Source organism: Panthera onca, chromosome A2 (genome assembly GCF_046562875.1).
Source record: "Panthera onca isolate mPanOnc1 chromosome A2, mPanOnc1 haplotype 2, whole genome shotgun sequence".
Taxonomy (NCBI): domain Eukaryota; kingdom Metazoa; phylum Chordata; class Mammalia; order Carnivora; family Felidae; genus Panthera; species Panthera onca.
The window spans coordinates 154,791,693-154,818,205 of NC_138340.1; the positions used below are offsets into that span (position 1 = coordinate 154,791,693).

The following is a 26,513-nucleotide window of genomic DNA, read 5'->3' on the forward strand; positions in this document are numbered from 1 at the left end:
CATTAGCATCTGCACATCTGCTCCTTTCTGTCTGTCCAGCTGACCCTTACCCCTGTGCTGGGTCCAGGCACGGTCTCACTAAATGAGAATCCCGGAAGCTGTCACAGGATCTTTCTGAGGCTGACAGAGGAGGTCGCCACAAAGGGACTGCTTCCGCCAGTTCTAAGGTCCCAGGTGCAGCCCAGATGCGGCAGATGCTCCATGAATATTTGATGAGTTAAAACGGAGGAAGTGGTGAAGTCTGCAGCTGTCCCCAGAATGGGCACAAACCGGATACCCAGATGTGGGAGAGCGGAGGAATGAGCGTGGACACAGAGTCCTGCGGACGACGTGCAAAGGCTGAAAGCAGCTGGCGGGAATCGGCGGCAATCAGACACATACCCTGGGCAACTGGAGACAGGGATAGGCTTGTGGAGGTGGTTACCTACTGTGTTTAGCTGCTCTGGTGACACAGGACCTAGGTTTTCTCTGGCTGGCAGGAAGGGGAAGAAGAGGGCCGTTAAGTCCTTATTTCCTGGCATCAGGGAGGAGCCCCCAGCTCTAACTGCAGAGTTGCTTGGGGCAGATGTTGTTCATTGCTCCTAAGGGGCAGGCGGTGCATTCCCCGCGTGAAGAGGAGAGCAGGGGAGAGCCGGGTGGGACACGAAAGGGCACCCTGGGTTGTGAGAGAGCCTTCCTTCTTTTAAGCCAGACTTATCCACTATGGGAAATGAAGGATTTCCTAAATGTCGAAGGCATCTATATCCACTGAAAACACATTTCAAAGGCAAGTAGGAAAACTCTGCTAATTATCTCTTGTGCTGGATTATTCATGACAACACTCTTCCATAGGAGGAGAAAAAGAGCAGTTAACTGGCTTCGGCAAGAATTACAGTAATCGGCTTGGTTAGATAAGATCCACCCCTCATGGTGGAGTCTACCTTCAACTCTCTTCAGGAAGACTGGTGGCAGAAAGATTCCCTGTGTGACCATTGAGCACAAAAGGCATGCCTCCTTTGCGGACCCCCCACCTGCCAGCAAATGCATGGAGCCCAGAGAGGAAGATGGCTTCTTTTCTTAGGCTGGAAATAGATCCTGCAATGGGACTGAAACTGACACCCGGGGGCCTGGATTTGGCCTTCCTTTACTTAATTTCTTCATCAATTACACACTGTAGAACCACTAATGGTGGACACAAAGAAAGAGAATATTGAGGAACTTCAGGAATTCATAATTTAGCCGGGGAGGTTTTTAAGATACATTACATGACTTACATCAGATTTGAAATCATCAACGTCAGAGATATAATGCAGTATACACAATTTGGTGTAAAATGAACACTTTAGCCCAATGAGTAAGAGGGGAAGAAGTTCCAGTGGCTGAAATGGCCTAGAAACTTCTTGAAGGAGGCAGGATTGATCTGGGTTGTAAAGGATGGGGAGAGAAAGACAAGAGCCAAGAGCAGATGTAAAAATGACCTAACACAGGGGTGGGCAAATGTGGCCTCTGGGCCACATCTGGCCCACCACCTGTTTCTATACAGCCCACGAGCTAAGAACAGTTTTTACATTTTTTAAATGGTTGGAAAATAAGTAATATTTCATGACATGTGAAAAGTATGTAAAATTAAAATTTCGTGTCTGTAATAAAGTTTTATTGACATACAGCACATCCATCTGTTTGCATACTGTCTACAGCTGCTTTTCACTATAATGCAGCACCGAGTAGTCACAACAGAGTTCATATATTTACCCTCTGGTCCTTTAGAGAAAAGGTCTGTCAATCTGGGCCTAGAGTATCAGAGGGGCAATTTGTATGCTTTTGCTAGACGGGAGCTTTTGTATGTAGGAAGTGTAGGAAATTAGGTAATAATGGATGCCCAGGGATCAATTATGAAGCATTATTTAATGCCAAGCTAAGGAATATAAATTGAATCCTCTTGGCAATGAGTTGAAGTTATCATTCACATGAGTGTAGTTATATTATCTATATGTACCTAGTACAAAATTTCAAAAGGTTCAAAAGGATATTCGGTAAAAAAAAAAAAAAAAGAAAAAGAAAAAAAAAAGTCAGTTTTCCACCTTGCCCTCCAGGTACTCACATTCAGACAACTCCACAGATATACCTACTTACTCTTAGGTTCCCTACAGGGATATTCCTCTACATACACAAACATATTTGAGTTTCCATGTATGTATATTTTTCTATTTAAAACCTCACAGATGGTGGCATGCTATAAAGGTACTGTTTCTGTACCAGAACTTTCAGTCTTATATTTTAGACTTTGTTTTAGGTCAGGCTACTCTTCCTTACAGTTGTATAATATGGATGTGCTATCTTACTTACCCAGTTTGGGGAGGTTTCTGACCCAGAAACTAAAATGTTATTTTAGGATGTTTGGTTGAGCAGAGGGTTTCCAGGAGAACTAGAGGCAGAACTAGAGCAGGCAGGCAGCTGATAGGCAAATCCAGGAACCCAGAGGTGAGGGAGGCCTGGCACTCCGGTGTAACCCACAGCTCGAGGCTGCTCGAGGCCACCATGCTGGGGGTGCTGGGGACCCCGCTCCCTGCACCACTCCCCGGGGGGCTCATACCTTGGAGGGTGTGTCAGGAATGGAAGAAGTGGGAGAACCAGGGAAGTTCAAGACACACTTCTTCCCCAGGCAGCGACCGTGCAACTCCACGTCCTCATAAGGGTTTTCCTTCATTGGTGGATCTGTGGTCAAAGGCAACAAGTCAGGAACTGGGAACATTACGGAAGTTTTCTTTATCAGAGAGCCACCCAACGTCTCGGCCTCTCCTGGTGGGGATGTCTGATGTCTTGCTATCCATTCACCCCCTTCCTCTTGGACCCTGGTTTTCGCTGGAGTGACTCCCTGTGTCCCCCTTCTTAGATATATGGAGTTAACTCCATTCCAAGTTCAGAGCATCAGTCAATGTGAGCATCCCCAGTCTCCGCCTCAGTGTCCAGTTCAGGGAAGGGCTCACATCCCAAGCTTATGCCAACCAGTGCATGGCATTCCTGGGCTACGAAGGTGAACAAGGGACCTAAACCGGTCTCTTCAGCGTGAACCTCGGCATTTTTGTTGGGTGCAGAACATGGGCTCTCCTTCCCAACGGGAAGTTACAGATTCCAGGGAGCTGACGGCAGCCATCATGAAGACCACAGGAAACCCGCCGAGAATGGAGCTAGCCCGAGTGATAACAAGGGAGAAGAGGGGCGCCTGGCTGGCTCAGTCAGTGGAGTGGGCAGTTCTCGATCTCAGGATTGTGAGTTCAAGCCCCACACTGGGTGCAGAGCCTACTTTATAAAAGGTGGGGTCGGGGAGGAAACAAGAGAGAATAGGCCAGTTCTGGTCACATGAACCGACAAACTCCCTTGTTATTTCAGCTGGGTCTTCCGTTCTCTGTAACTGAAAACTTCCCTGTTAGGTACACACTGTTAAGAGAAGTCCAGATCTCATACCCGCTTCGGACCTGGGAAGCCTACTGCTTTGGCAGCAACCCATCTCCCAAACTTGGACACTATAATTCAAACAGTCTATGGTGAAATTCATAGCTCAGCTAAATATCTATTCTGCCTCAAGTCTCGTGTTTCCTCCTACTGTGGAGTTTGTTCTGGTATTGATGATTCTATTCACATATGTATATGTGTATCTGCCCTATCGATCCCTTGCATGTGGCCACGTACGGATTTCTCCCTCTTACCAGCTCCTTTCTTCCCCCACTCCCACCCTTGACCCCAGCATGCAGACCGTGGGCTGAGCTCACACTTCCCTGAAAACTGTGATATTCCCTGAAGACTATTGAACTCACTAATTTATTGATTTTATTTTCCTTTTTAACTTAACTCACTAATTTAAATGCAAACAGGGGCACCTGGGTGGCTCGGTTGGTTACATGTCTGACTTTGGCTCAGGTCATGATCTCATGGCTCAGGAGTTCGAGCCCCATATCCGGCTCGCTGCTGTCAGCAGAGGGTCCACTTCGGATCCTCTGTCTCCCTTTCTCTCTGCCCCTCCCCTGCTATTTTCTCAAAAATAAATAAACATTGTTGGGATGAGCACTGGGTGTTAAATGTAGAGGATGAACCACTGGATTCTACTCCTGAAATCATTATCGCACCATACGCTAACTAACTTGGATGTAAATTAAAAAAAAAAATTCTTAAATAAAATATTAGCAAATGAAATCCAAAATAAAAAATAAACATTAAAAAATAAAGAAATGCAAACAAACTTGGTGAGTCTGAGCTCCATTTTAGAATTTAAAAGAACTTAGGCCAAAGCTACTTTTAAAAATAGTAGACATTCATTTTAGTCTGAGTTTTGATGCCCTGTTACTGTCACACTCCTACAGATTCAGGAAGAGCGTGGTGGCCTTAGTTTTCCTTCATTCCGTAATCCCTAAACTTACTGAGCATCTGTTACAAACCAGGTACTTTCCATTCCATTTTCTCCAATCCTCAGCCCTACAATGTAACTGTCATCGTCTTTATTATACAGATGAGAGAACGATGTTCAGAAAAGTGAAGTCCCCCACTCACTGTTATACAGCTAATCAGGAGCAGAGCAGAGATTCAATCACAGCTATTCAGACCCCAGGTCTCCAGTGTTTCCCACTGCAACATGCTGCCTCCATGGCCATTCAGCACCAGTCCTTCCTCTTTCCTCTCCGGTCCCACTTTCTCTCATATGTCCCTCCGTGGGCCACTCTCCCACGCCCCTACCTGCTCTCTTGTTCATCTGAGTACATGTATTTCTTCGAGACTCTGTGTGTGTGTGTGTGTGTGTGTGTGTGTGTGTGTCTGTGTTTCAAGGGGTCAGCCCCATTTCCTCTCCCCCTTGCCAGAGACAGACCCGGACTCATACACAGGTATGTGGGCCTCTTACCTAGAATGTCCTCGTAGACGTTCTCCTCTGATAAAGTGCGTGTGAGCCCCAACTTAGTCTGTGCGTACCAGTCCACTCTGCTGTTCTCAGAGGAAGATTGCAATAAGTCTTCAAACTCATAGGACTTTCTGGTTTGTACAAGATGGGAGAAAAAAACCAAAAAACAAGAACTCAAATCAATTAGGCTGGTCCAGAGATTATATGCCCCCAAATTTTCTTCCTGCAAAGATTTCTATTAATGAAATCAACTCTGTTTCTTATAAGAAGGTATGAAAATCCTTACATAAGAGGTGTGGCTTTTATCTGAAAGAATGTTTATGCTGTTATGCTGAGTAAAGGGAGTCAAGTACATATAAAATACAACCCCAACTTTGTAAGCGCACATATACATAGAAAAGAAGTGAAGGAAGTAAAATATACAGCTATATCTTAGGGCTAAGGAATGGCTCATGGCTTCTTTTCACTTTTACTTTCTGGACTTTTTAAATATCTGCAATGTTTACAGAGCATACATTAATAATCGGAAAGGAGCAGTGATGGCCCGTTCAGAGTGGACCAGAGGCCTGGGCCCCCTTCGCACTTCTCTCACTCAAGTGGTTATTATCAGAATGAAACCCGGAGGCCAGCTGAGACACCCCAACTCCCTCCCGCACTCCCCCTGCAGAGATCTGTGCAAATGTGGTAAGGGTGATCAGTAAGGATGATAAATAAATGGCTATCACCCTCACCACACCCCCTACATCCACAGGAGCTGTCCCTGTCCTGCTGGTGTTGACCTAATGCAAAGTCCAGCCCCCACCCCCAACATACACAGTGGCTCACCTTGAGTTTCTATGATTTCTTTAGCTTTACTGAACATTAGGAAGGTCAGGAGGTAGACCATACTGTGGAACATACAAAATATCAGCCACCTCACCGGTTCATTCCACCTTTCCCTTTTTTCTCCTCTCTCCTTCTCCTTCTCCAAAGTAACACACAACTTCCCCCGAGTTGGACCAGAACAGCCCTGTCCACTCAGGCTCTCGAGGCTCATCTTGTCCGTCCAGGGGACTTGTCAGGAACTCACGCTGAACACACTCGGGCCTTCCTTGAATGGAATTTAGTCCACCCACACTCCTGAGGGCACACTCCCCAGCTGGCCTTGACTTGGTCCTAGCCCTTCACTCCTCCTGGTATAGGATGGTCACAAGCCTCCCATGGCCCAGGAGTCACGGCTCCTTACTCTGGGCACCCGTGTCTAGCACAGCGTCCTGCACATGCTTGACGTAAACTGTGGCTGACTACGTAGAAGTGTATGTCTTTGCTTCTTACCCATGCTTCCAATCTCTCTCTGCCCCTGGGGAAGGTGCCCTCTGGTGGCTCTGAGATTAAACAGATCAGTACACAGATCCCAGATGCATTGTTCACAAGCCTTTTCACCTGGGATGAACTACTTAACTGGGCTGAAACTCTTCCTCCTGACTTGAAAAACGGGAATTATCTCATAGGATTGCCCCAAGAATAGAAAAGAGAAAGTCTGTAAAGTCCTTAGCACCTAGCAAACATGCAACAAGTGTGAGCTGTTACTATTACCGTGCAGTGCTATAATTACTTACGTAGCAAATGCTTTATGTTGAACATGAACTATGTGAGAGGCACTGTGGTCAGGGTTCCATAAATAAGGAGTGACTAAAAGAATCAGAGTCCCTGCCTCAGAGAGCTTACATTCCAGGGAGGAAGACAGGCGTTCAAGCAGAGCACGCACAAATACATCGAATAATAATAACCTGTGTTATGGTCAGTGATGGAAAAGAACAGGGTGTCACAAGTGAGGCTATCAAGGAGGACTTGATGTAGATTGGGGACGCATCAGGGGAGGCTGACAAAGTCACTCATTAAAGCTGAAACCTAAGGATACAAAGAAAGACCTCAGTTGGGGCGGGGGGCGGGGGGGAAGGGGGGAAGAGTGGTCCAAGAAGAGGAAAGGGCACCTGTGAAGGTCCTGCGGCAGCGGAGAACTTGGTGCATTTGTGAGAAAGGCACACAGACGCTGGGCAAGGCTGGATTGTAGGGAACAGGGTGGTGAGTGCAGAGGGAGGAGACAGCAGAGCCAGGTGGATGCCATGTGCCTGCTTTCCAAGCTTTGGGGATTTGCTACATTTTAAATCTTTCCCTCTCCACTAGCTCCTTTCCCTCTTTAAACACATACGGGTTTCCTCTAGAAAAACTTTCATTGGAAGCAAGGACCCTTGCAGCTCTGCGGATTTCTCACCTTCCTTGCCAAGGGTTTTAAGCTGGTGGGGGTTGGGGGCAGGTGGAGGAGGGAGGAGCTGAGGCTGTCTATCAGTTTACCTGAACTCACCGGTTTTCCTTCTTTATCTTCTCAACCTGGCCTCTGTAAGCATCCCTTTTCTGAAGCTGCCCCCTGAGGGTCACTACTGAGTTTCTGGTAAAACTTAATCACTTTCTGGGGCATTTCTTTACGTGACACCTGTTAGTTTCTATAGCATAAGGCTGTGGTGCTCAAAGTGCAATCCTTGGGCCAGGGCTGGTGTGCCAATGACATAGGTACGATAATTGAGAATAGGCATTTAAAAACTCTTTTTTAAAAGTTATTTTTCTCTTTGCTTTAAATGTAATTTCTACACCCAACGTGGGGCCCGAACTCAGGACCCCAAGATCAAAAATCTCATACTCTACAGACTGAACCAGCCAGGTGCCCCTGTGCTTAGAAAATTTTAAAGCAATTTGACAGAACAAATTTTTAAAAGACAACTGAGGCTTGTATATTGTTGTCTTTTTCATTTCATTTCTCTGGCAATTCCTTCTTGTTGTATTTTACAGAAGTATCATTCAGCAAAGGATTGCAAACACAGGCACACAGGCACCCTCTGGGGTTTGGCGAGCTGGGTGCAAGGCTGGCCCCCGGCCACTTCCCCTTCTCAGACAACTGCTTGTGTCTTTGCTTGTAGCTCTCTCTTCCTCTTTCTCTCCCTCTTTCTGGGCTTTGGGTGTTTCCCCAGGTTTTTCCTCTCTAGGCTTCTAAACTTGAGTATCTCCACAGCTGAATTCATCATCCCTAATCTCCACCTCACCCTTCTCCCTTCTGAACCTGAACTCAGCACTCAGGACAGGAACATAAAGAAAGACCACGCTTCCAGCTTCCAGCTTCCAGCTTCTAGCCTAGGTCCTCAGGGCCTTAAGTCAGGCCATGAGGCTGAAACTGTCACCCGTGCCCTGAGGTGCCTGATGCACTCACGGAAGCTCCTGCTGCGAAGGAAGGGCTACCTCTCCATAAACCCCTTCTTCCTCCCCTTGAGGTGTCCAGCCAGGAGAGGAAGGACTGTGCCTCAGAGCTCCCACAGATGTGGTCTATGGGGTGGAAGCGGGTCTGAGCTGTTTTCTCTACGACGGGATCGCACTGTGCTTTGTGCCCGCCCTGAACACTCCCTAGTCGGGGATGCCATTAGCCCAGGCTGGTATTAGCCGGGCAAATGCTTGGGGATGGACGCGTGGTGGTCTGTGGCCCAGAGCAGAGTGAAGTTACCGGCCTGGAGTGGGCCATACAGCTCCTGGGTTTCCCCCACTGAGCTAACCGGATTCTGGTAGCTCAAGTCCCCAGCATGCATACTACCTAGATCTGGTAGGGGAAGATGCAAACTGTTCAAAGAGGCCGCAGAATCACTCAACATTTACTGAGTATCAACTAAGTCTGTACTCGGATTACTACATTCAAACTTTGCAACAACCTTGTAAAGAATTACTATCCTTAAACATATTATATGTTCGAGGAAACAGAGACAGGGGTGCCTGGGTGGCTCAGTCTGTTAAGCGTGGGACTTTGGCTCAGGTCATGATCTTGGGGTTCGTGAGTTCCAGCCCCACATTGGGCTCTGCACTGGCAGTACGGAGCCTGCTTCGGATTCTCTCTCTCTGCCCCTCCCCCACTGGTGTGTGCACACTTTCTCTCTCTCTCTCTCAAAATAAATGAATAAACTCAAAAAAAAAAAAAAAAAAAAGGAAACAGACAGAGCTCAGATAAATTGCTCAAGGTCACACTGGGAGAAAGAGGTGGAGCCAGGGTCAGAAGCCAGGAAGTCTGGTCGGTGTCTGGTGCTCTCCACAGCACAGGCACTAAGCAGAGCATGGAAGTTAAGTCAACACAGGAGGAAAGCTGTGGTCACAAAAAGTTTTAAAACCTTTATTTACATATTAACTTTGAGAAAAAGGAAATTTCAAAAGGCTAATGATAACCACATCCAAACTGGCTTCTTTCTTAAACACTTCCACATTCGTCCCTCCCACATCCAGCCCATATGTTTAATGTGCACCTTCTGGGGGTCGAGCTGAGCTCACAGCTAGCTGGTGAAGCAAAGGCAAGAAGTCCCTGCCTTTGGGGAGCCCACAGCCTGGTGAAGGGGTACACCTCCTCCCAGCCTGAGTTTGCTTCCTGGGCCTTCAAATTATCATGTGATTGAGGTATTTCTTAGTTTTAGAGATGCTGGGATGATTTAACTGGTCCACTGATGTTTCCTGAAGTGGGTCACAACATATGTAATATCCCAGTTTTGACAACCAATGCCAAATACTGTGATTTCAAGTAGTATTTTGAAGGTTACCTGTGACTTTTCTATATTTTTGTAAATGAAATACTAAGTTAAGAGCTCATCCCACATCTCCATTTGATTGACCCGTGGGAATCTCAATCCAAGGGGCACCTGGGTGGCTCAGTCAGTTAAGCATCTGACTTCGGCTCAGGTCATGATCTCAGGGTTTGTGGGTTCGAGCCCCGTGTCGGGCTCTGTGCTGACAGCTCAGAGCCTGGAGCCTGCTTCAGATTCTGTGTCTGTCTCTCTCTGCCCCTCCCCTGCTCATGTTCTGTCTCTCTCTGTCTCTCAAAAATAAATAAATGTTTTAAAAAATTAATAAATCCAAAATTGAACTCACCCTCCTATTCCCCCCACACCCCAATGAAGACCAGTCCCTCCTCCAGTGCTCCTCAGCATAGGCCATCGCCCTTTGTCCAAATGTTTATGCCTTAAACCTGGGAGTCCCGTCCAAACCCCCTTCTCCTTTAGCACCTATATCTGACCAATTAACAAGAGTTCCACTGGCCAAGCATTCCTAGTATTCACTGCTTTTCTCAGTCCCCCAGCAGCTGTACCCTGGGCTTACCCCATCCCGCCACATACCTCCTCCCACCCCACAGTTATCCACCCTGTCTGCTGTCCAGGTGAGCTTTTCACAAATGCAAATCCGGTCGGGTCTCTCCCTTCTTAAAAAATGTGAGTTTTTAAGGAAGGTTTCCCATTCCTAGTAAGTGATAGGCCAGAACACTTCCCTGGTCTCCGGGACTCTTCTGGACCAGGCTCCAGAGGACCTGGAGGCCTCGGCTCACACCCTTCCTGATCTCTCTGGCCACACCACTGCCTTTCAGGGCCTCCAACACACTAGTCTTTCTTCCTCTGGGACATTCACCTGTTTCTCAAACTGAACACCCCTTTTCCACCTGGGAATCTCAGGTCTCAGTCCGAGTGCCACTTCCTCCCCAATCTGGCCCTGTTTCCATGACAGGCTAGATAACCCTGCTGAACATTCCCGTAGCGCCATGGGCTTCCTCGCGGCACCGAGTGTGGTTATAGTTACATAACTGCAGAGTTGTGTGCTTCTCTTACTAGTACGTAAGGTCCACGAGGCCAGGGTCTCAGTTCATTTTGTTCACTGTTATGTTCTAATACTACACAGGTGCAGGATAAATGTTTGCTGGTTGAATACATGAGTGAGTATTTAAATTTTTTTAAACATGTATTTATTTTTGAGAGACAGAGGGAGAGCACAAGGAGGGGAGGGGCAGAGAGAGAGGGAGACACAGAATCTGAAGCAGGCTCCTTGAGCTGCCACAGATTCTCTTCTTGTCTCCATGTCCAGTGACCACACACAGGTCTTTCCCAGGTCCCACCAGCTCTTGGGAAGGGCGTGTATGCCATCAGGAGATGAGAGGGGGGCTAAGTGGGGGAATGCTTATGTTAGCTGGGCTCACACCTCCCCCATCAAGTGCTAGTGCTACTCATGGTGGGTTTATGCTTATCTCTATCCTAAATCCAAAACAGAAATGCCAGTAGAAAACCCATCTTTATCCACCATTATGTCTAACGTCCAATCATTTCCACCTCCAGTGGGAAATAAGACACGACATGGGGCACCTGGGTGGCTCAGCTGGTTGAGCATCTGACTCTTCATTATAGCTCAGGTCATGATCTCATGGTCCCGGGATCGAGCCCTATGTTGGGCTCTGTGCTGGTTCATGGAGCCTGCTTGGGACTCCCTCTTCCTCTGTCCTTCCGCCTGCTCAAACACTCATGCTTTCTCTTTTTTTTAAAAAAAAAAGCTATAGGGGCGCCTGCATGGCTCCATCAGTTAAGCATCCGACTTTGGCTCAGGTCATGATCTCGCGGTTTAAGAGTTTGAGCCCTACATTGGGTTCACTGTTGATCCTCTGTCCCCCCGCTCTCTCTCTGCCCCTACCCTGCTCTCTCTCTCAAAAATAAACATTTAAAAAATTATTTTAGAAAAAGACTTGACAGTCACTGCTCTAATGTAGAATAACAACTTTCCTCTCTATTCTTTAAAAAAAAATTTTTTTTAATGTTTATTTTTGAGAGAGAGAGGCAGAGACAGAGTGTGAGCAGGCAAGAGGTAAAGACAGAGGGAGACACACAACCCGAAGCAGGCTCCAGGCTCTGAGCTGTCAGCACAGAACCTGACAGGGGGCTTGAACTCACAAACTGCGAGATCATGACCTGAGCCAAAGTTGGATGCTAAATGGACTGAGCCACCCAGGCACCCCTGTCCTCTCTATTCTTATTTCTGTTTTCCAATGCAATTGCCATTAAATAAAGAATTTACAAAATCAAGCTTCTCTCATGTTTTCAAAGCAACTTTGGCTTTGTCAAATTAATCAAACAATTTGCCCCTTGGAAGATTTTAAGCACTCAGTTTTTAGACATGGCAGTTACAACTGCCTCTTGGATGGCATGTTGACTGGAACAGCCATAATGACAGGAACAGACCACAATATGGCTGGTAAGTGAAATTAAGCACTCACTGGGTAATAGCTGAGGGTTGCTGTCCAACCAGACCACTCTGGGGATCCCTATCAGTCCTACCGAAGATGGAAATTATGGAATCAATAACAGCAGGCGTATGATTTGGTAGCCATATAATGACCCAGGCTTCCTGTCCTCAAAAAGTTCTGCAAATTGTATGCTAAAGCCTCAAGAAAAGGCTGAATCTATCTATACAATGCCAAATAATGTTGAAATGTTGAAATTTTGGTCAACATAGTTATTTGGCTTCATAAGGATCTAAAAACTCCATCATAGGATTAAATTAAACTAAAATTAAAAACCTGCATGCCAGGGGCACCTGGGTGGCTCAGTCAGTTAGGTGTCTGACTTTTAATTTCTGCTCAGGTCATGATCTCTGCTCAGGTCATGATCTCATGGTTTGTGAGTTTGAGGCCAGCATCGGGCTCTGTGCTGACAGCGTGGAGCCTGCTTGGGATTCTCTCTCTCCCTCTCTCTCTCTGTCCTTCCCCACTCACCTGTGAATGCTCTCTTTCTCTCTCTCAAAAAAAAAAAAAAAAAAAAAAAAAAAAAAAACAAACCCTAAAAAAAAACCAAAAACCAAAAAACTGCATTCCAGTTAAAACATTTTGGGTATACAGATACATGTAAATTCAGGATGCTGCTTACACTTAAAAAAATAGTAACTTTCCTTGTTAAATGTAGGCCTTCAGGCATTCCTGCCAGAGTTATTCAATGCACGCCATAGAACATACACAACCAAGTTAATGCTGCTGTAGGAACCTTATCTTTGGAATTTCCTGACATTTAAGGGTTTCTCATTTCCCATTTTAGGATTGAAGGCATAAGTCCTTGCATTTAATTTCCTGGGGCTTTAGCGAAATGAAGAGAGGAGGAAGGGGAGAGAACACAGAACAGAGGAGAAAGGGAAGAGGAAAAAAAAAGAAGAGAATGTCCAGAAAAAAGGCATTTTCTCAAACTGAGAATCTCAGTCCACTGGTTTGGCTCCTGCAAGAGTGGACCCGTCGGCCTATGAAAATAAGCTGAATACGTTCTCTGAAGTGCACAGCCTGGCCATGTAATTCTAAACCCTCCTAACCTCAAAATCCTTAATCATTTCTTTCTTCAGCCTTGGCTTGGCTCTCCTGCCTCAGAGAGGACAGTAAGTCAGCCAAATCCTGAGTTGAGCCTCTTCTTTTTTTTTAAGAGATAGGACCACAATAAAGAGCACACTTTATTATTTTTTTTTAAGTAGAAAGTGAACATCTTGCCCTAATCACCCCCGTTGTACTATTTTAAACAAAAGGAAAAATCCAAAGCCAAAATTCTTAAACACAGCTGATGCAACCATAATCAAACTGGCCAAGAAAAATTTCATCTTTGGACTGAAACTAAGTAACTTTAGCTGGTTTTAAAGAGAATGCTGGAACACTGAAAAGAGCAGATGGTAGCTACGAGAGAAAAGATAATGGGAATAACTGCTCACCAGGTTGATCTGTCTGCACAATGAGGACACAGCAGAAAGACTCTGGTTTCCCAGCACCAACCAACCTGCCCCTGGGAGAGGGGGGCTTTTTTTTTTTTTTTTAAACGTTAATTCATTTTTTGAGAGATAGAGAGAGACAGAGCGCAAGCGAGGGAGGAGCAGAGAGAAAGGGAGACACAGAATCCGAAGCAGTCTCCAGGCTCCGAGCTGTCAGCACAGAGCCCGACACGGGGCTCGAACCCACAAACTGTCAGATCATGACCTGAGCCGAAGTCCGACGCCCAACCAACTGAGCCACCCAGGTGCCCCGAGAGAAGGAGCCTTTTTGGAGGAACAGCCCAGGAAGGGCACAAAGAGCTGCTGTCACAACACACTGGGGGCATGAGCAGCAAGGTCACCAGAGCACTCACGCACCTGGGCTTTGGCACTGGTTTGGGAAAGGATTTAGAACCAGAGATGGGTACGAGCTTTCTCAGAACATCAACACGGAAGCTCCAAATTCTTCTATGGATTCTACATACCGATGACGCTAAAGCCTGGTGAAGACCAGTCCCATTTATGGAATACTGATACAAAAATCTTAAATAGAGTAATAAACCAGGACCAAATGGGAGTTCATCCCAAAAATGTAAGAATGGGTCAATATTAGGATATAAAGTCATTGCTCGTAGGTCAGAGGATAGGAACCATATGATCATACAAAGCTACTGAAAGTAACTTGACAAAATCTGACGTCCAATTCTAATCTTTAAAACTCTTAGTAAAAAAGGAAGTATAAATGAAAATACCTTGATTCCATAAACACATACCTCAAACAAGAGTACCCGTGAGCAGAACACCAGCAGCATTACCATGAAAGTCAGGGAGGACACAGGGCTGTCCACTGCTATCAGCACTATTACTTAACCCTGTTCTGAAAGCATTAGCCAGTATGACTCAGAGAAAAAGTTCAGAGATTTAAAAGAAAAGGCAAAATGATCATTCTTCGCAGACGATATTGTATACATAGAAGATCCAAGAGAATCAACTGACAATTAGCAACAGTAAAAAATTTCTTGAAGGGGTCTCTCAAGAGAATAACATACAGGGGTGCCTGGGTGGCTTAATTGGTTAAGTGTCCAACTTCGGCTCAGGTTAGGATCTCACATTCGTGAGTTCGAGCCCCGCATCGGGCTCTGTGCTCAAAAATGAATAAACATTAAAAAATAAAAAAAGAAACTAGGGGTGCCTGGGCGGCTCAGTTGGTTAAGTGGTGGGCTTTGGATCGGGTCGTGATCTCGCTGTCCGTGAGTTCGAGCCCCGTGTTGGGCTTTGTGCTGACAGCTCAGAGCTGGGAGCCTGTCTTGGATTCTGTGTCTCCTTCTCTGTCTCTGCCCCTCCCCCACTCATGTGCTGTCTCTCTCTCTCTCTCTCTCTCTCTCTCTCTCTCTTAAAAATAAATAAACAATAAAAAAATAACAAACTAACATATGTTGTGTGTGTGAAATTTGATAGTGACATCTAGAACATTTGGAACAATACATGCAAGAATAGTCAAGATATTTTTGAAAAAAGGAGGATAATAAGGAAACAAAAAAGGGGGTTATAATTATTACAAAGGTGAACAATTGGCCACTTTTTTTTGGTGTATGACAGGAGAGTGTACATAGTATGTCAAAGAGAATCAACTGATGACTAGGAACGAGAAGAAATTTCTGTAAGCTCTACTAGATATTCAACATACTATGAGGTTAAAATAATTAAAATAGATTGGTACTAAAACAGAAATAGCTACTCTAAATATTAAACAGAATAGAACCAGAAAAAAATAATAGCAGCTTACATGTATTAAGCATTCACCATATTCCAGGTTCTATTTTCACTTATGTTTACACATATTTATTCATCCAATCTTCACAACAAAGCTGTGAAGTGGTTTCTAGCGTTATCGCTATGTTACAAAATAAGTAAAATGAGGCCAAGACAAATTTAGTAGCTTGTACAATGTCATACAGCTAGTAAATAGCAGATCTAGTAAGTTCTCTGGCTCTAGAGTCTTCTCTAACGCTATATGCTATTCACCCCAGCATTATATGTAAATTGGAAACAACTGAAGCACCTGTCAGTAGAGGAATGGTTAAATATGGTTTATCCACATGAGGTAAAGAATGTAGCAGTTCAAAAAGGAAGGTGAAAAAAAAAAGTGGCAGCACTGAAAGATCTCCGTGATATCCTATGTAAAAAGCAGTATATACAGCAGGATTTCTTTTTTAAAAGGACGTAATTTATATCTATCCCCCCCCCCTCGAATATGCAAACTTTTTCCACCGGAAGAGAACATAAGAAATTATGTTTCTTACAGCAAAACAATCCTACCTGACAGACCATGCTGAGTAGGAGAGTGACATGACTGAATATATTTCTAGAAAACTCCTCTGGCTGTTAAGGAGGAATATATTAAGGTGGAAGGTAGACAACAGATAAGTAGTAAGAGAGCAGATGGAATCAGATTCAAGATAATGTTTAAAACTAGAACCGAAGAGCTTGCTGATGAATTAGATGAGGGGTGTGTGAAAAAGAGAGGAATCACAAATCACACCTAGGTTTTTGGCCTAAGTGCAATGAAGGATGATGCCTTTAACAAGATGGCAATTATCTGGCCTGGACTGGGATTTAGGCTTAGACACATTCAGTCCAAACTGTCAAATAACCAAACGGAGAACTGTGCAGGACATGACGGTGCAAACCTTCACGAGAGGAGGGAGTCAGGGCTGGAGAGATACATCTGGGGATCGCAAGCAGGTAACTGACATTTAAAGCCATGGGACTGAATGAAATCATTTAGGGAGTGATGTAGATGGAGAACTAGCTGCTCTGATCCCGGGATGGTGTGTCGGGCGTGTTATTCCAACACTCAGGGAGAGAGGAGAACAGAACTGAGCAAGAGACGGTGAAGTAGGGCCACCAGGGAGGTAGTGACCTAGAAGCCCAGGGAGCACAGTGCTTCAGGTGGAGGGAGTGAAGTCGTTCCTCAAATGCCAAGAGATGTCATGTAAGAAAAGAACAGGGAACGGGCTGTTGGATTTAGTGAGATGGGGGTCACAGGTGGCCTTGGGTCAAGGGAAGTTTCAGGATAAGTGGCAAAAGCCCAACTGCAGTGAGTCAAGGGAAACACAGAGATGAAGAAGTGGTGACCACAGCAGGCACAACGGGTTTGAGTTTTGTACTGTAGCTGGTTTCCAGATTAGTGGGTATCAAACCAGTTAGCACATAACAAAAATGGACTAGACATTAGTTCTCAAAGCAGAAAGGAAATGGTTTTCAAAGCACAGATTTTAACTTCAAGCATTCACGTTTTATTATCTAATGTATTATTTTAACATTATAAAATACAGTAAAACCTTGGTTTGCGAGCATAATTCGTTCCGGAAACATGCTTGTAATCCAAAGTATTTGTATGTCAAAGTGAATTTCCCCTTAAGAAATAATGGAAACTCAGAGGATTCGTTCCACAACCCAAAAATATTCAGATAAAAATGGTTACGATACTGTACTATAATACAAAATATAAAGAAAAGTAAACTAACCTGCGCTTGCCTTTGAAAACCTTCGAGGCTGGTGTGAGGGAGACAAGAGAGAGGAGGGTTATTGTGTAGGACGACTATCACTAACGGATGTTGACTACACTACATATTAATAAACTCTTGTCACAGACTGTATTTAAAGTAACTGGCAGTTAAGGCAGCAGAGAAAAGGGTCTATATCTGCAGGCAGCCTGACCTAGAATGAAGCAAAGCATTCCTAGGCTTACTCTTGTATGGAAAAACAAAGGACTTTGTGCTTTGAAGTGACAAAATACACTCATGCCAGTTGTGGGCACCTTCCAGCTTTCAGAAAAATCACTGATTTCTGCCAAACGCTGTGGCATGAGACGGAGCATCCAAGCATGGGAGAGGATCACCCATAATTCTGCAGCGAGCAAGCGAGAGAGACACAGAGAGACAGAGAGAGAGGGAACCTTGGCTCAGTTGTGATCATGTGACATTCAGCATCACGTACAACTCGTACTGCAAGATATCACTCGTTTATCAAGTTACAATTTATTACAAATGTTTGCTTGTCTTGCGGAACACTCGCGGAACAAGTTACTTGCAACCCAAGGTTTTACCGTATTTAGTGTGTGCATCTTTTAGCATGTATAAATGAGGAAACTGAGGTTTCAGGTTCAATAACTTGTTCAAGGTCACATAGACAGACTGTGACAGGGCCAAGGTAGACCCAGGCTGTGTGTTTCTAGAGCTCATACCAGGAAAAAAACATGAAAAAATGAGCCAGTGGAGATTCAAAGCACCATGCACGAGTTGGGGATGGTGGTGGCAGAATGAGTTGTTGGCACCAATTACTTAATTGCCAGGGTTAACACGAGTTTTCGTTGAACCCTTGGTTAGTGTCAGAATGACAAGGACTTATCACATCCAAAGGTAATTTTTCAAAGCAAATACTCTTTTTTGACGACAGAGAACACAAAACACATGCATCAGCTATCACATCTCCAGGTTTAATCAATAAACTATCTCAAGCCACGAACGGTCTCGACCAACTACAAGATCCATCAGCACAATAAAACAAACAATGAGGGGTGTCTGGGTGGCTCAGTCGGTTGAGCATCCGACTTTGGCTCAGGTCATGATCTCACAGCTCGTGAGTTCGAGCCCCGCGTCGGTCTCTGTGCTGACGGCTCAGAGCCTGGAGCCTGCTTCTGGTTCTGTGTCTCCCTCTCTCTCTGCCCCTAACCCACTCACATTCTGTCTCTGTCTCTCTCAAAAATAAACATTAAAAAAAAATTTTAAAACAAAAACAAACAATGAGGCTCACAGCAGTCGGGATGCAGCATAAACTACCGGAGCAGACAGCCACCTGTCACCTACCTGTGGTCAGCACTGGGTTTCGGTCTTCCGGTCCACAGTCTTCTGTTCACAGAGGAGGGCGGGGGAGAGGAGGGCAGGGGAGGGGGAGGTAGAGAAGGCAGAGGAGGCAGGTGCCTCTTGTCCTTCCTGAAGCCTGGGTTCCCGTCCTTGTCCCCTTCTCCGTCGTGTTTGAACGTTCTCCGGGGTTTGGGCAGGGGGTTGATGAAGGGTTTGGCGGGGGGGCCCTCCGAGCCCCTGTCCGCACTCTCCAGGCTCCGGTCGCAGGGCCTCCTGCACGAGCCTTTCCTTTCCTCTGCAGCCTCAGGGGCGAGCTCCCTGGCTTCTAGGTCCCAGTGGTGGGACCTGAATTCAGAGCCACGCCAGCCCCCTCGGTTCTCAGGAAGGGCGGGCCCCTCCTCGGCCTTGTCCGGCAGGCAATGTGGGGAATAACAAGTCCCTGGTAACTGGGGATCCAACCCTGCCGACCCATCCTTCAGAGCCTGCTCGAGTTTCTCCACCTGCCTCAGCACGGAGAGGCTGTCATTCGGCAAGCGCTGTTTGCCCGGCCGCGGCTCGCGGCCTCTGCCCAAGCTGGGAGCCAGCTGCTCGGTGGGCTGGCTGAGGTCTTGCCTCGGCTCTGCATCCTGTCCCCTGACTTTCACAAGCCCTTTATTCCTCTCATCCTCCTTGCTCTCTGCTTCTGGCCTGGTTCCATACTGAGCCTCCGTGCCGCACGCTCTCACACCGTCACTGCTTCTCCCCATCACACAGGACGTCAGGTAATCCTCTTGCCCGTCTGCTTTCCTGCCGGGGGCAGGAGCGGGCAGCTCTTTTCTCCCTTCCCATTCGGATATCTTGTCCTTTATGCTGAGGGGCTTGGGCCAGGCCCCGCCTCGGGCAGAAAGGCAGGGGTTCTCGACACCGCCGAGCTGCCTCTTGCCTCTTGCCTTGCTGGCTTCTTTAGCATTGAGATCTGAAGCTGAGTCGCTGATGATCATATTTGAGCTGAACATGTTCTGCTGAAAACAGTCCACTCTTGACTCTAGCATCAGGTTATTGAGACTTTCCAGTGAGCTCCTTGTGGGGGGTGAATCCTGATCAGTCTCTGGGGAAGGAATGGGGGACCTAAATGGCCTTCGAGGGTCTTCCCCAGCCTCTGGACCTTCCACCTTGACCCTGGACAAGAAAGACAAACACTGGGTGAGGCATTCTTGGTTATTGTTCTTGGCTGCTCATAAAGATTTGCTAAAACTTCGATATAAATGTTATATGCTAGTTGTAAGTCACAAACATTGAAACCACCACTTTAAAAAGATCACTTTGTTGGGGCACCTGGGTGGCTCAGTCGGTTAGGCGTCCGACTCTTGATTTTGGCTCAAGTCATGATCTCACTGTTCACGGGACTGAGCCCCCCATCAGTGGGCTCTGTGCTCACAGTGCGGAGCCTGCTTGGGATTCTCTCTCTCTGCCCCTCCCCTGCTCACTCTCTCTCTTTCAAAAATAAATAAACATTAAAAATAAATAAATAAACATTAAAAAATTATCTTGAAAGAAAAGCAGAAAAACATTTTTAAGCTAGTCTAATGAGAACAGGAGTCTCTATGTTTTTGAATACAAAACATTCTTCCACCAGCAAAGGTTATAACTAAGCAGAGTGACCTTGGACATGCCATCATTAGCAAGCACACATGGACCAACTTCATGGTGCACATTTTTTGAATGGGTGGTTCTGACAATATAGGAATTCTGAAACTCCAGTTAAGGTTCACAGTGAGAGATGGATAATTTCATGCATTGTTAGTATTTAGCTTCCCGTTCGAAGACTAAGAGTTCTTTACATGCAGACTTCTCCCTCCACCGGGACATTAGCACGTAAATTGTGTTGCCGTTCACGGTTACACAGCATAAATTAGAAACTTGTGCAAACGCAAACACATTTTCATATTTTAAATATGGCTATCAAAGCAGAATTCCTGATTTAAATAAACGATCAGAATGCACGAGAGAGTGCTTACAAAAGCGAAACATATTTTTTAATTGCCCTGTCACCACTGAAGACATTAGCATGAATTCAGATATCAGTCAGAAGCAAAAGCAGAATCAGTTTGTTGACATATTACTGAGAGTTCAAAAGGCAGAAGTGAAAGTCCTTACTCTCAAAGTGCTAGAAGCAAGATGAAGAGACAGGACAGACACGCATTCAGAGAGAACAATTCAGGCTAGTTCATGCTTAAAGACAGTGGATGAGAGGGACGCCTGGATGGCTCAGGTCACGACCTCACGGTTTTGTGAGTTCAAGCTCTGCACTGGCTCTGTGCTGGTGGCATGGAACCTCCTTGGGATTCTTTCTCCCTCTCTCTCTGCCCCTCCCCAACCCACGCTGTCTCTGTCTCTCTCAAAAATAAATAAACTTTAAAAAAAAGACAGTGCATGATAGAATAATAATCGTTAATATCATATGTACTATTAAACATCATTGACAGCAAATAAATATGGCTTTCGAGTCAGAGGGACCTCAGTTTCAATCTTGGCTCCATTTTTTTTCATTTTAAAATAAGAAACGTCCCTCCCTTCTCTAGACTGCACCTTGAATGGTGCAGAGGCCAAATTTATCTTGTTTTCTGTGCCTAGTACACAGTTGGTAGTCAATTATTTACAAAATGAATGAATGGATGAGTTAATATTTCTAATGTTCCCACATTATAGCACACAGTGTAGGTTGTGATATTACTAAGTGGCAAGCAGTGTTTTTAATTTTTTTTTTAAGTTTATTTATTTTTGAGAGCGACAGGGAGAGGGAGAGAGACAGAATGCGAGCGGGGGAGGGGCGGAGAGAGAGGGAGACCCAGAATCCAAATCAGGCTCCAGGCTCTGAGCTGTCAGCACAGAGCTTGCCGTGGGGCTTTAACTCACAAACCGCAAGATCATGACCTGAGCCGAAGTCAGCACTTAAACGAGCCACCCAGAAGCCCCGGGCAAGCAGTGTTATTGTAGTGATTACTGTTCTTGTCTAAGATCCCAAACATCTGGAGTGACCTCACAATCACTGAGGCCCTATGTAAAAACTTCTGAAAAGGAGAAAGGATGGCTTGCTGGAAGACTGCACTGGATTTACGAAGCTCAAGCAAGAGAGGCAGGGATGGTGAAACCAGATGCAGAGTGCCTTCTCCACACAGTTGCCGCACCCAAGAGTTTCTCAAGGTCCTGTTTCCAGGACTCTATGGCTCCAGAAGGGACTAGGGCCTGGGGTGCAGAGCTGTGAACAGCCCAGCGGTCGTCAACCCCTCTGAAGAATGAGACAGACAATCAGAGGAAAGGGCTCCATCTGGACAGAAAACAGCATCGCTGAGATAAAATGGGCAAAGCTGGCTTTGCGGACAGATGCAGCTGTAAAGCTTTACGGTGCAAGTATAATTCAAATACCCGTGCATCCTAGTAGTTAGAAAAATAAATCCTGGGCTGGGAAGCGTATCGGGGAGAGGCCTGAAGCTGCCATGCATCTGTCCTCTCGACAACTGGACATCAGTCAGACCTTCCCTTGACCACTTTGGCCTCAGGTCCTGCAGCGCCTTGGAGAGGATGTACAGGAGGCGCATCACAATGACCGGGAAAAGAACTCCTCCTTGGTCCAAGGAAGTGAGGTCAGAGAGGAGGGAAAGGAGACAGAGAAAGGAAGGAAACTGAGAATCCAGGCCAATTCCTACACTCTCGGGGGAGAAAAACTCTTACTTGTCAGCCAATTTGTAGCTCAGGTTTTCAGTCTGGCTGTGGCTGCCCTTGGCCGGCCTGCACACTGTCATCATGTCAGCACCAAGAGGAGCTCCAAGTCGCCTGGGGGAACAGGGATGCACACTGGGTGAGTCACCACGGCAGATCTAGGGCCCACACCCTGAACTATTTATCCCTGATAGAGTCCAGCCCGGAGTGGGGCGGGGGTATGTGTGACTGGAACACACCCTTCAGAATCCCGGACCCAGGGGAGGGCACAGAATCCCGAGGTCCACCTGGACTGAGACCCCATACCAACCTCTTCACCTCCAGACCCCATGCCAATCTCGTGTGTGTGTGTGTGTGCGCGTGTGTGTGTGTAAGCAAAACAGATACCAGCTCAACCTGACACTTTCAGCCTAAGAACCCGTAATGAGCTGAAAGTCCCCAAAGAAGAAACGAGTTGTTACTTTACTTGAAACAAGAAATAAACTAGATGCCAAAGCAGAAACATCTGCACAGAGGTACTTTTGCGCTGGCCCTCACGGGAAGCACGCACCCACAGCGTCCTTGGCTTTGGAACCATGCAGGAAGGACCTCTCCCAGCGGCCGCAAACCCAGGGGAGGAAACATGTAACCCCTAGGGTCATCTGTCTAAGGGAAACTAGGTGGTTCTGGCAAACCCAGGAATCCCACGGGGCACCTTAGACCTGAAAAATAATCAGGACCATGTGGATACCAAAGCAGCTGCCTCAGCGCCGTGGTGGTTGCACGATATGCCAGAGCCTGACATTCAACTGAAGTGAAGTGGCTGATTAAAATGTATGATCTCGGGGCACCTGGGTGGCTCAGTCTGTTAAGCGTCCGACTTTGGTTCAGGTCATGATCTCACAGCTTCTGAGTTCGAGCCCCACGTCAGGCTCTGTGCTGACAGCTCTGAGCCTGGAGCCTGCTTCAGATTCTGTGTCTCCCCCCTACCCCCCACCCCTCTCCTACTCATGTTCTGTCTTTCAAAAAATAAATAAATGTTAAGAAATTTAAATAAATAAATAAATAAATAAATAAATTTAAATAAAATAAAATAAAATGTATAATTTCAACAGCAAGTCCCTATAGAACTCTGGGTCTCTCAACACGAGGACAAATGGACATTGCTCAGGTGGACATGGTTTGGAAGATGAGGCCCATCAGAGAATGCCAACAGGATGGGCTATGCAATTCATTTACCTCGTCCCCGTCCCTCCCAAGGGGGACGAGGTAACTCTTTGACTAGAGTTTCAAAGAGTATTGAGATATTGGAGATTCACATTTTTTTCCCACTGACCCTCCAGGGACTTCCTCTTCTGAATTCCTCTAAGGTTCCGAAATTCCCATCCCCTCTCCCAGGAGAGTTTATCTGCCAGGTGACAGGGTGGGCTGCCCAAACTCCTGGCCTGGGCATCCCCTTCCTGCAAGAAATCAAAGGGCTAGGCTTCAAGACATCCAAATAACTCCCGGGAACAAGGAGAGGGAGGCCAGTAGGAGGAAGAGAAAAAGGAGAGTGAGTTTGGGTAACAAATTAAAAAGAAGCAGGGTAGGACTGGTGAGCTGAAAATACAGGAAGGGAACAGACTGGTCCAAGAAGGTGTGCGTTTGGGGAGGAGGAAAGAGGCTCAGGCCTGCGCACAGACCTCAACTGCCCCTTACCAGTCATGTGGCACCCTGCAGCTTGGGGGATGGCCATGCTGGAAGCAAGCCCCGCTCTTTTTTTTTTTTTTTTTTACGATTCTTAGAGAATGAGTGAGAGAGCAAGCACAAGTGGGGGACAGGTGGCACAGGGAGAGAGAGAGTGAGAGAAAGAATCTTAAGCAGACTCAATGCTCAGCACAGAGCCCAATGTGGGACTCGATTCCACGACTGTCGGATCATGATCTGAGCTGAAATCAAGAGTCGGACACTCAACCAACTGAGCCACCGAGGCGCCCCAAGCCCAGCTCTTTAAGAAAGCCAGGCCCAGGGTTCTCCTCTCCTGTTATGGAAAGAGCACTGAAGAGCCTTTCAGAGACAGGAAGGAACTCATTGCCCCTCTCATAAGTTCCACAAAGCTTCTGGTCCACTATATTACAATTTGAAAAATTCAAAAAAAAAAAAAAAAATTCTGGAGCCTCTCCATTTGGCCGGACTGAAAGACACTGCCCTTCTGTCCTAAATCTGGTGCAAGGCCTGTCAGATGGCAAGGACAGTGGCCGCCCCCGCCACCCCCTTCATGCCTGCATTCTGCCTCCACACAGACCGACTGCAGGGATGCAGCCTTGTTCCCCGTGAGCAGCTGCTCTGTCCACCTACCCTCTTCTTTCAAGCTGGCACCCCCTTTCCCTGGCACTACAACGAGATGCCAGGCTTTGTGCAGGACGCTCTGGGCCTCAAGGATGAGGAAGACAGGGAGTGGGCCCTCAGGGAGAACACCCAGGACTATGCTTGGGTCACTATCGGCCCTGGCATCCAGCTCTCCCCAAAGAGAACAATTTCCCTATACTTCCCAGAAAGCCAGAGCTTTTCCAAAAGGGACAAAAGCCACTGTGTCTCCTACATGGAGAACCACATATGGACTCTGAGGTTGAAGTCACAAGAAGCACTTAATACGGTACTGAAGTGAAGACGATTCCCATGGGGCAGTAACAGCTTCAAGTGTTAAACGCATGATCTTTGGAGAAATAGCTGATGTCATATTCCAAGAAGCTTCAGGGGCTGGAACTCAGAAGGCAAAGAACGTCCCCCACTCAGCAATCAGCGTGCTGGCATTTCTGAATTCACAGAGGAATGGAAAATGCGGCCCCCCAAAACCTATGACCCTTCCCTTTTCACCTGTGTTGTTTAAAAGTCATTAGTTAGGTGACAAGCCCAGCCTAATTTGCTGATGGGAAGTTCTCTGACTTAAAATTACCATAACTTCACTATCACTTTATAGGTCTGGGATTGCAAGATGGAGCGATTTCAAGTGTGGTCCACTGGGAATCTGGGAACCGGGGAACCTCGTCAGACAGGTAGGTTCCTGGGCACCAGTCCAATGTACCAAAACCAACTGTCCGGGCAATGGCCTGGAAGCTGCATTTCAATACAGTAAAGCAAAGGCCTCAGGTGATTTCTTACGCAACCCAACGTTCTTTATTTCTTCCTGGGCAATCTGGCCTTGTGATCCAGACTGGTTTCCAGGAGGTATAATGAATGTATGACTAATAAAAACACATTTTCTCACTCAATTGCTTTCCATAAAAATACAATGGAGACATTCATCAGACGGGCTTAATTAGTACTAATAATTAGTACTGATCATTTTAATTCAATTTAAAATGTTAGACAAAATTCTGAAGCTAGATAACGGGTGGTACGTGAATATATTTTTTAGTGAGATGCTTCTGGTCAGTCTCAAAGGCCCACAGAAAATGTAACTGCTCCAGACTGACATTACCGGATCAAAAACCTGTATTATTTTAAAATTCTTTTACGTTGGGGCGCCTTGGTTAAATCGGTTAAGCAGTTAAGTGTCCGACCTCAGTTCAGGTCATGATCTCACAGTTTGTGAGTTCGAGCCCCGCATCGGGTTCTGTGCTGACAGCTCAGAGCCTGGAGCCTGCTTCAGATTCTGTGTCTCCCTCTTTCTCTGCCCCTCCTCCACTCACACTCTGTCTCTCCCTGTCTCTCAAAAATAAATAAACGTTAAAAAAATTTTTTTTAAATTCCCTTACGTTAATCCACTAAGCTTGAAGTTCCAGCTTGATCTCTGAAAACACTTTCCTTAAGGACCTTGGAGTACTAAAAGGTGAAATCATTAATTAAAAACTAAGTATCTCTGGAGTGCCTGGGTGGCTCAGCTATGAGTGTCCGACTCTTGGTTTCAGATCAGGTCATGATTGTGGGATCGAACCCTGCATCAGACTCTGCACGGATAGCCTGGAGACGGCTTGGCACCTCCCCTCTGCCCCTCCCCTGCTCGTGCTTGGGCACTTGCATGCCTCATTCTCTCTCTCTCTCTCTCTCAAAAACCCAAACAAACAAAAAACCAAGTATCTCCCCACAAGAGTGTCAAGATTTTAAAACAGAAATAAAATGTTTTCCTGTGGTAGGAAGGAGGGAAGTGACCATATCAGATCTCTTCCTGAGCGCAGCGCTTACAAGAGAGCCTGAGGGTACCCGGAGGAGGGAGGGGTGCAGCCGGCAGTGCCTAGAGAGGAGCCACCAGGGAAAGGAAGGGGGAGAGCAGCTCCTCCAGGATCCTGCCCACGCCTGCCTGCCTGCTCTTTCCTCCACTGCCACTTGGGGAACCGGTCTGGTGAAGCCAGGTAGTCTTCACTACAGGTTGTATGATTCCATTCATACGAAATGTCTAGGGTAGGCAAGTCCATAGAGGGAAGGGGAGTTGGGACTGACTGCCGATATGTAAGTAAGGGTTTCTTTTGGGGATGACAGAAATATTCGGTGACAGTTGTACAACACAGTGAATATACTACAAGTCACTAAAC

At 46.3% G+C, this 26,513-nt stretch overlaps 1 protein-coding gene across 6 annotated transcripts in view; it reads right to left on the bottom strand.

The window, feature by feature from the left end:
• DENND2A (DENN domain containing 2A) overlaps positions 1-26,513 on the bottom strand; it is a 101,920-nt gene that overhangs the window by 52,230 nt on the left and 23,177 nt on the right. For 5 of the 6 annotated variants that reach the window (XM_078438611.2, XM_078438605.2, XM_078438615.2 and 2 more), the window contains exons 2-5: positions 22,036-22,137; positions 18,328-19,482; positions 4,871-4,998; positions 2,573-2,694 (exon numbers count right to left, since the gene is read on the bottom strand). In XM_078438611.2, coding sequence (XP_078294737.2) covers positions 2,573-2,694; positions 4,871-4,998; positions 18,328-19,482; positions 22,036-22,109 — 1,479 coding nt within the window. In that variant the 5' untranslated portion in view covers positions 22,110-22,137. The remainder of the gene's footprint in view (positions 1-2,572; positions 2,695-4,870; positions 4,999-18,327; positions 19,483-22,035; positions 22,138-26,513) is intronic. The other variant, XM_078438613.2, reaches the window with a different exon arrangement.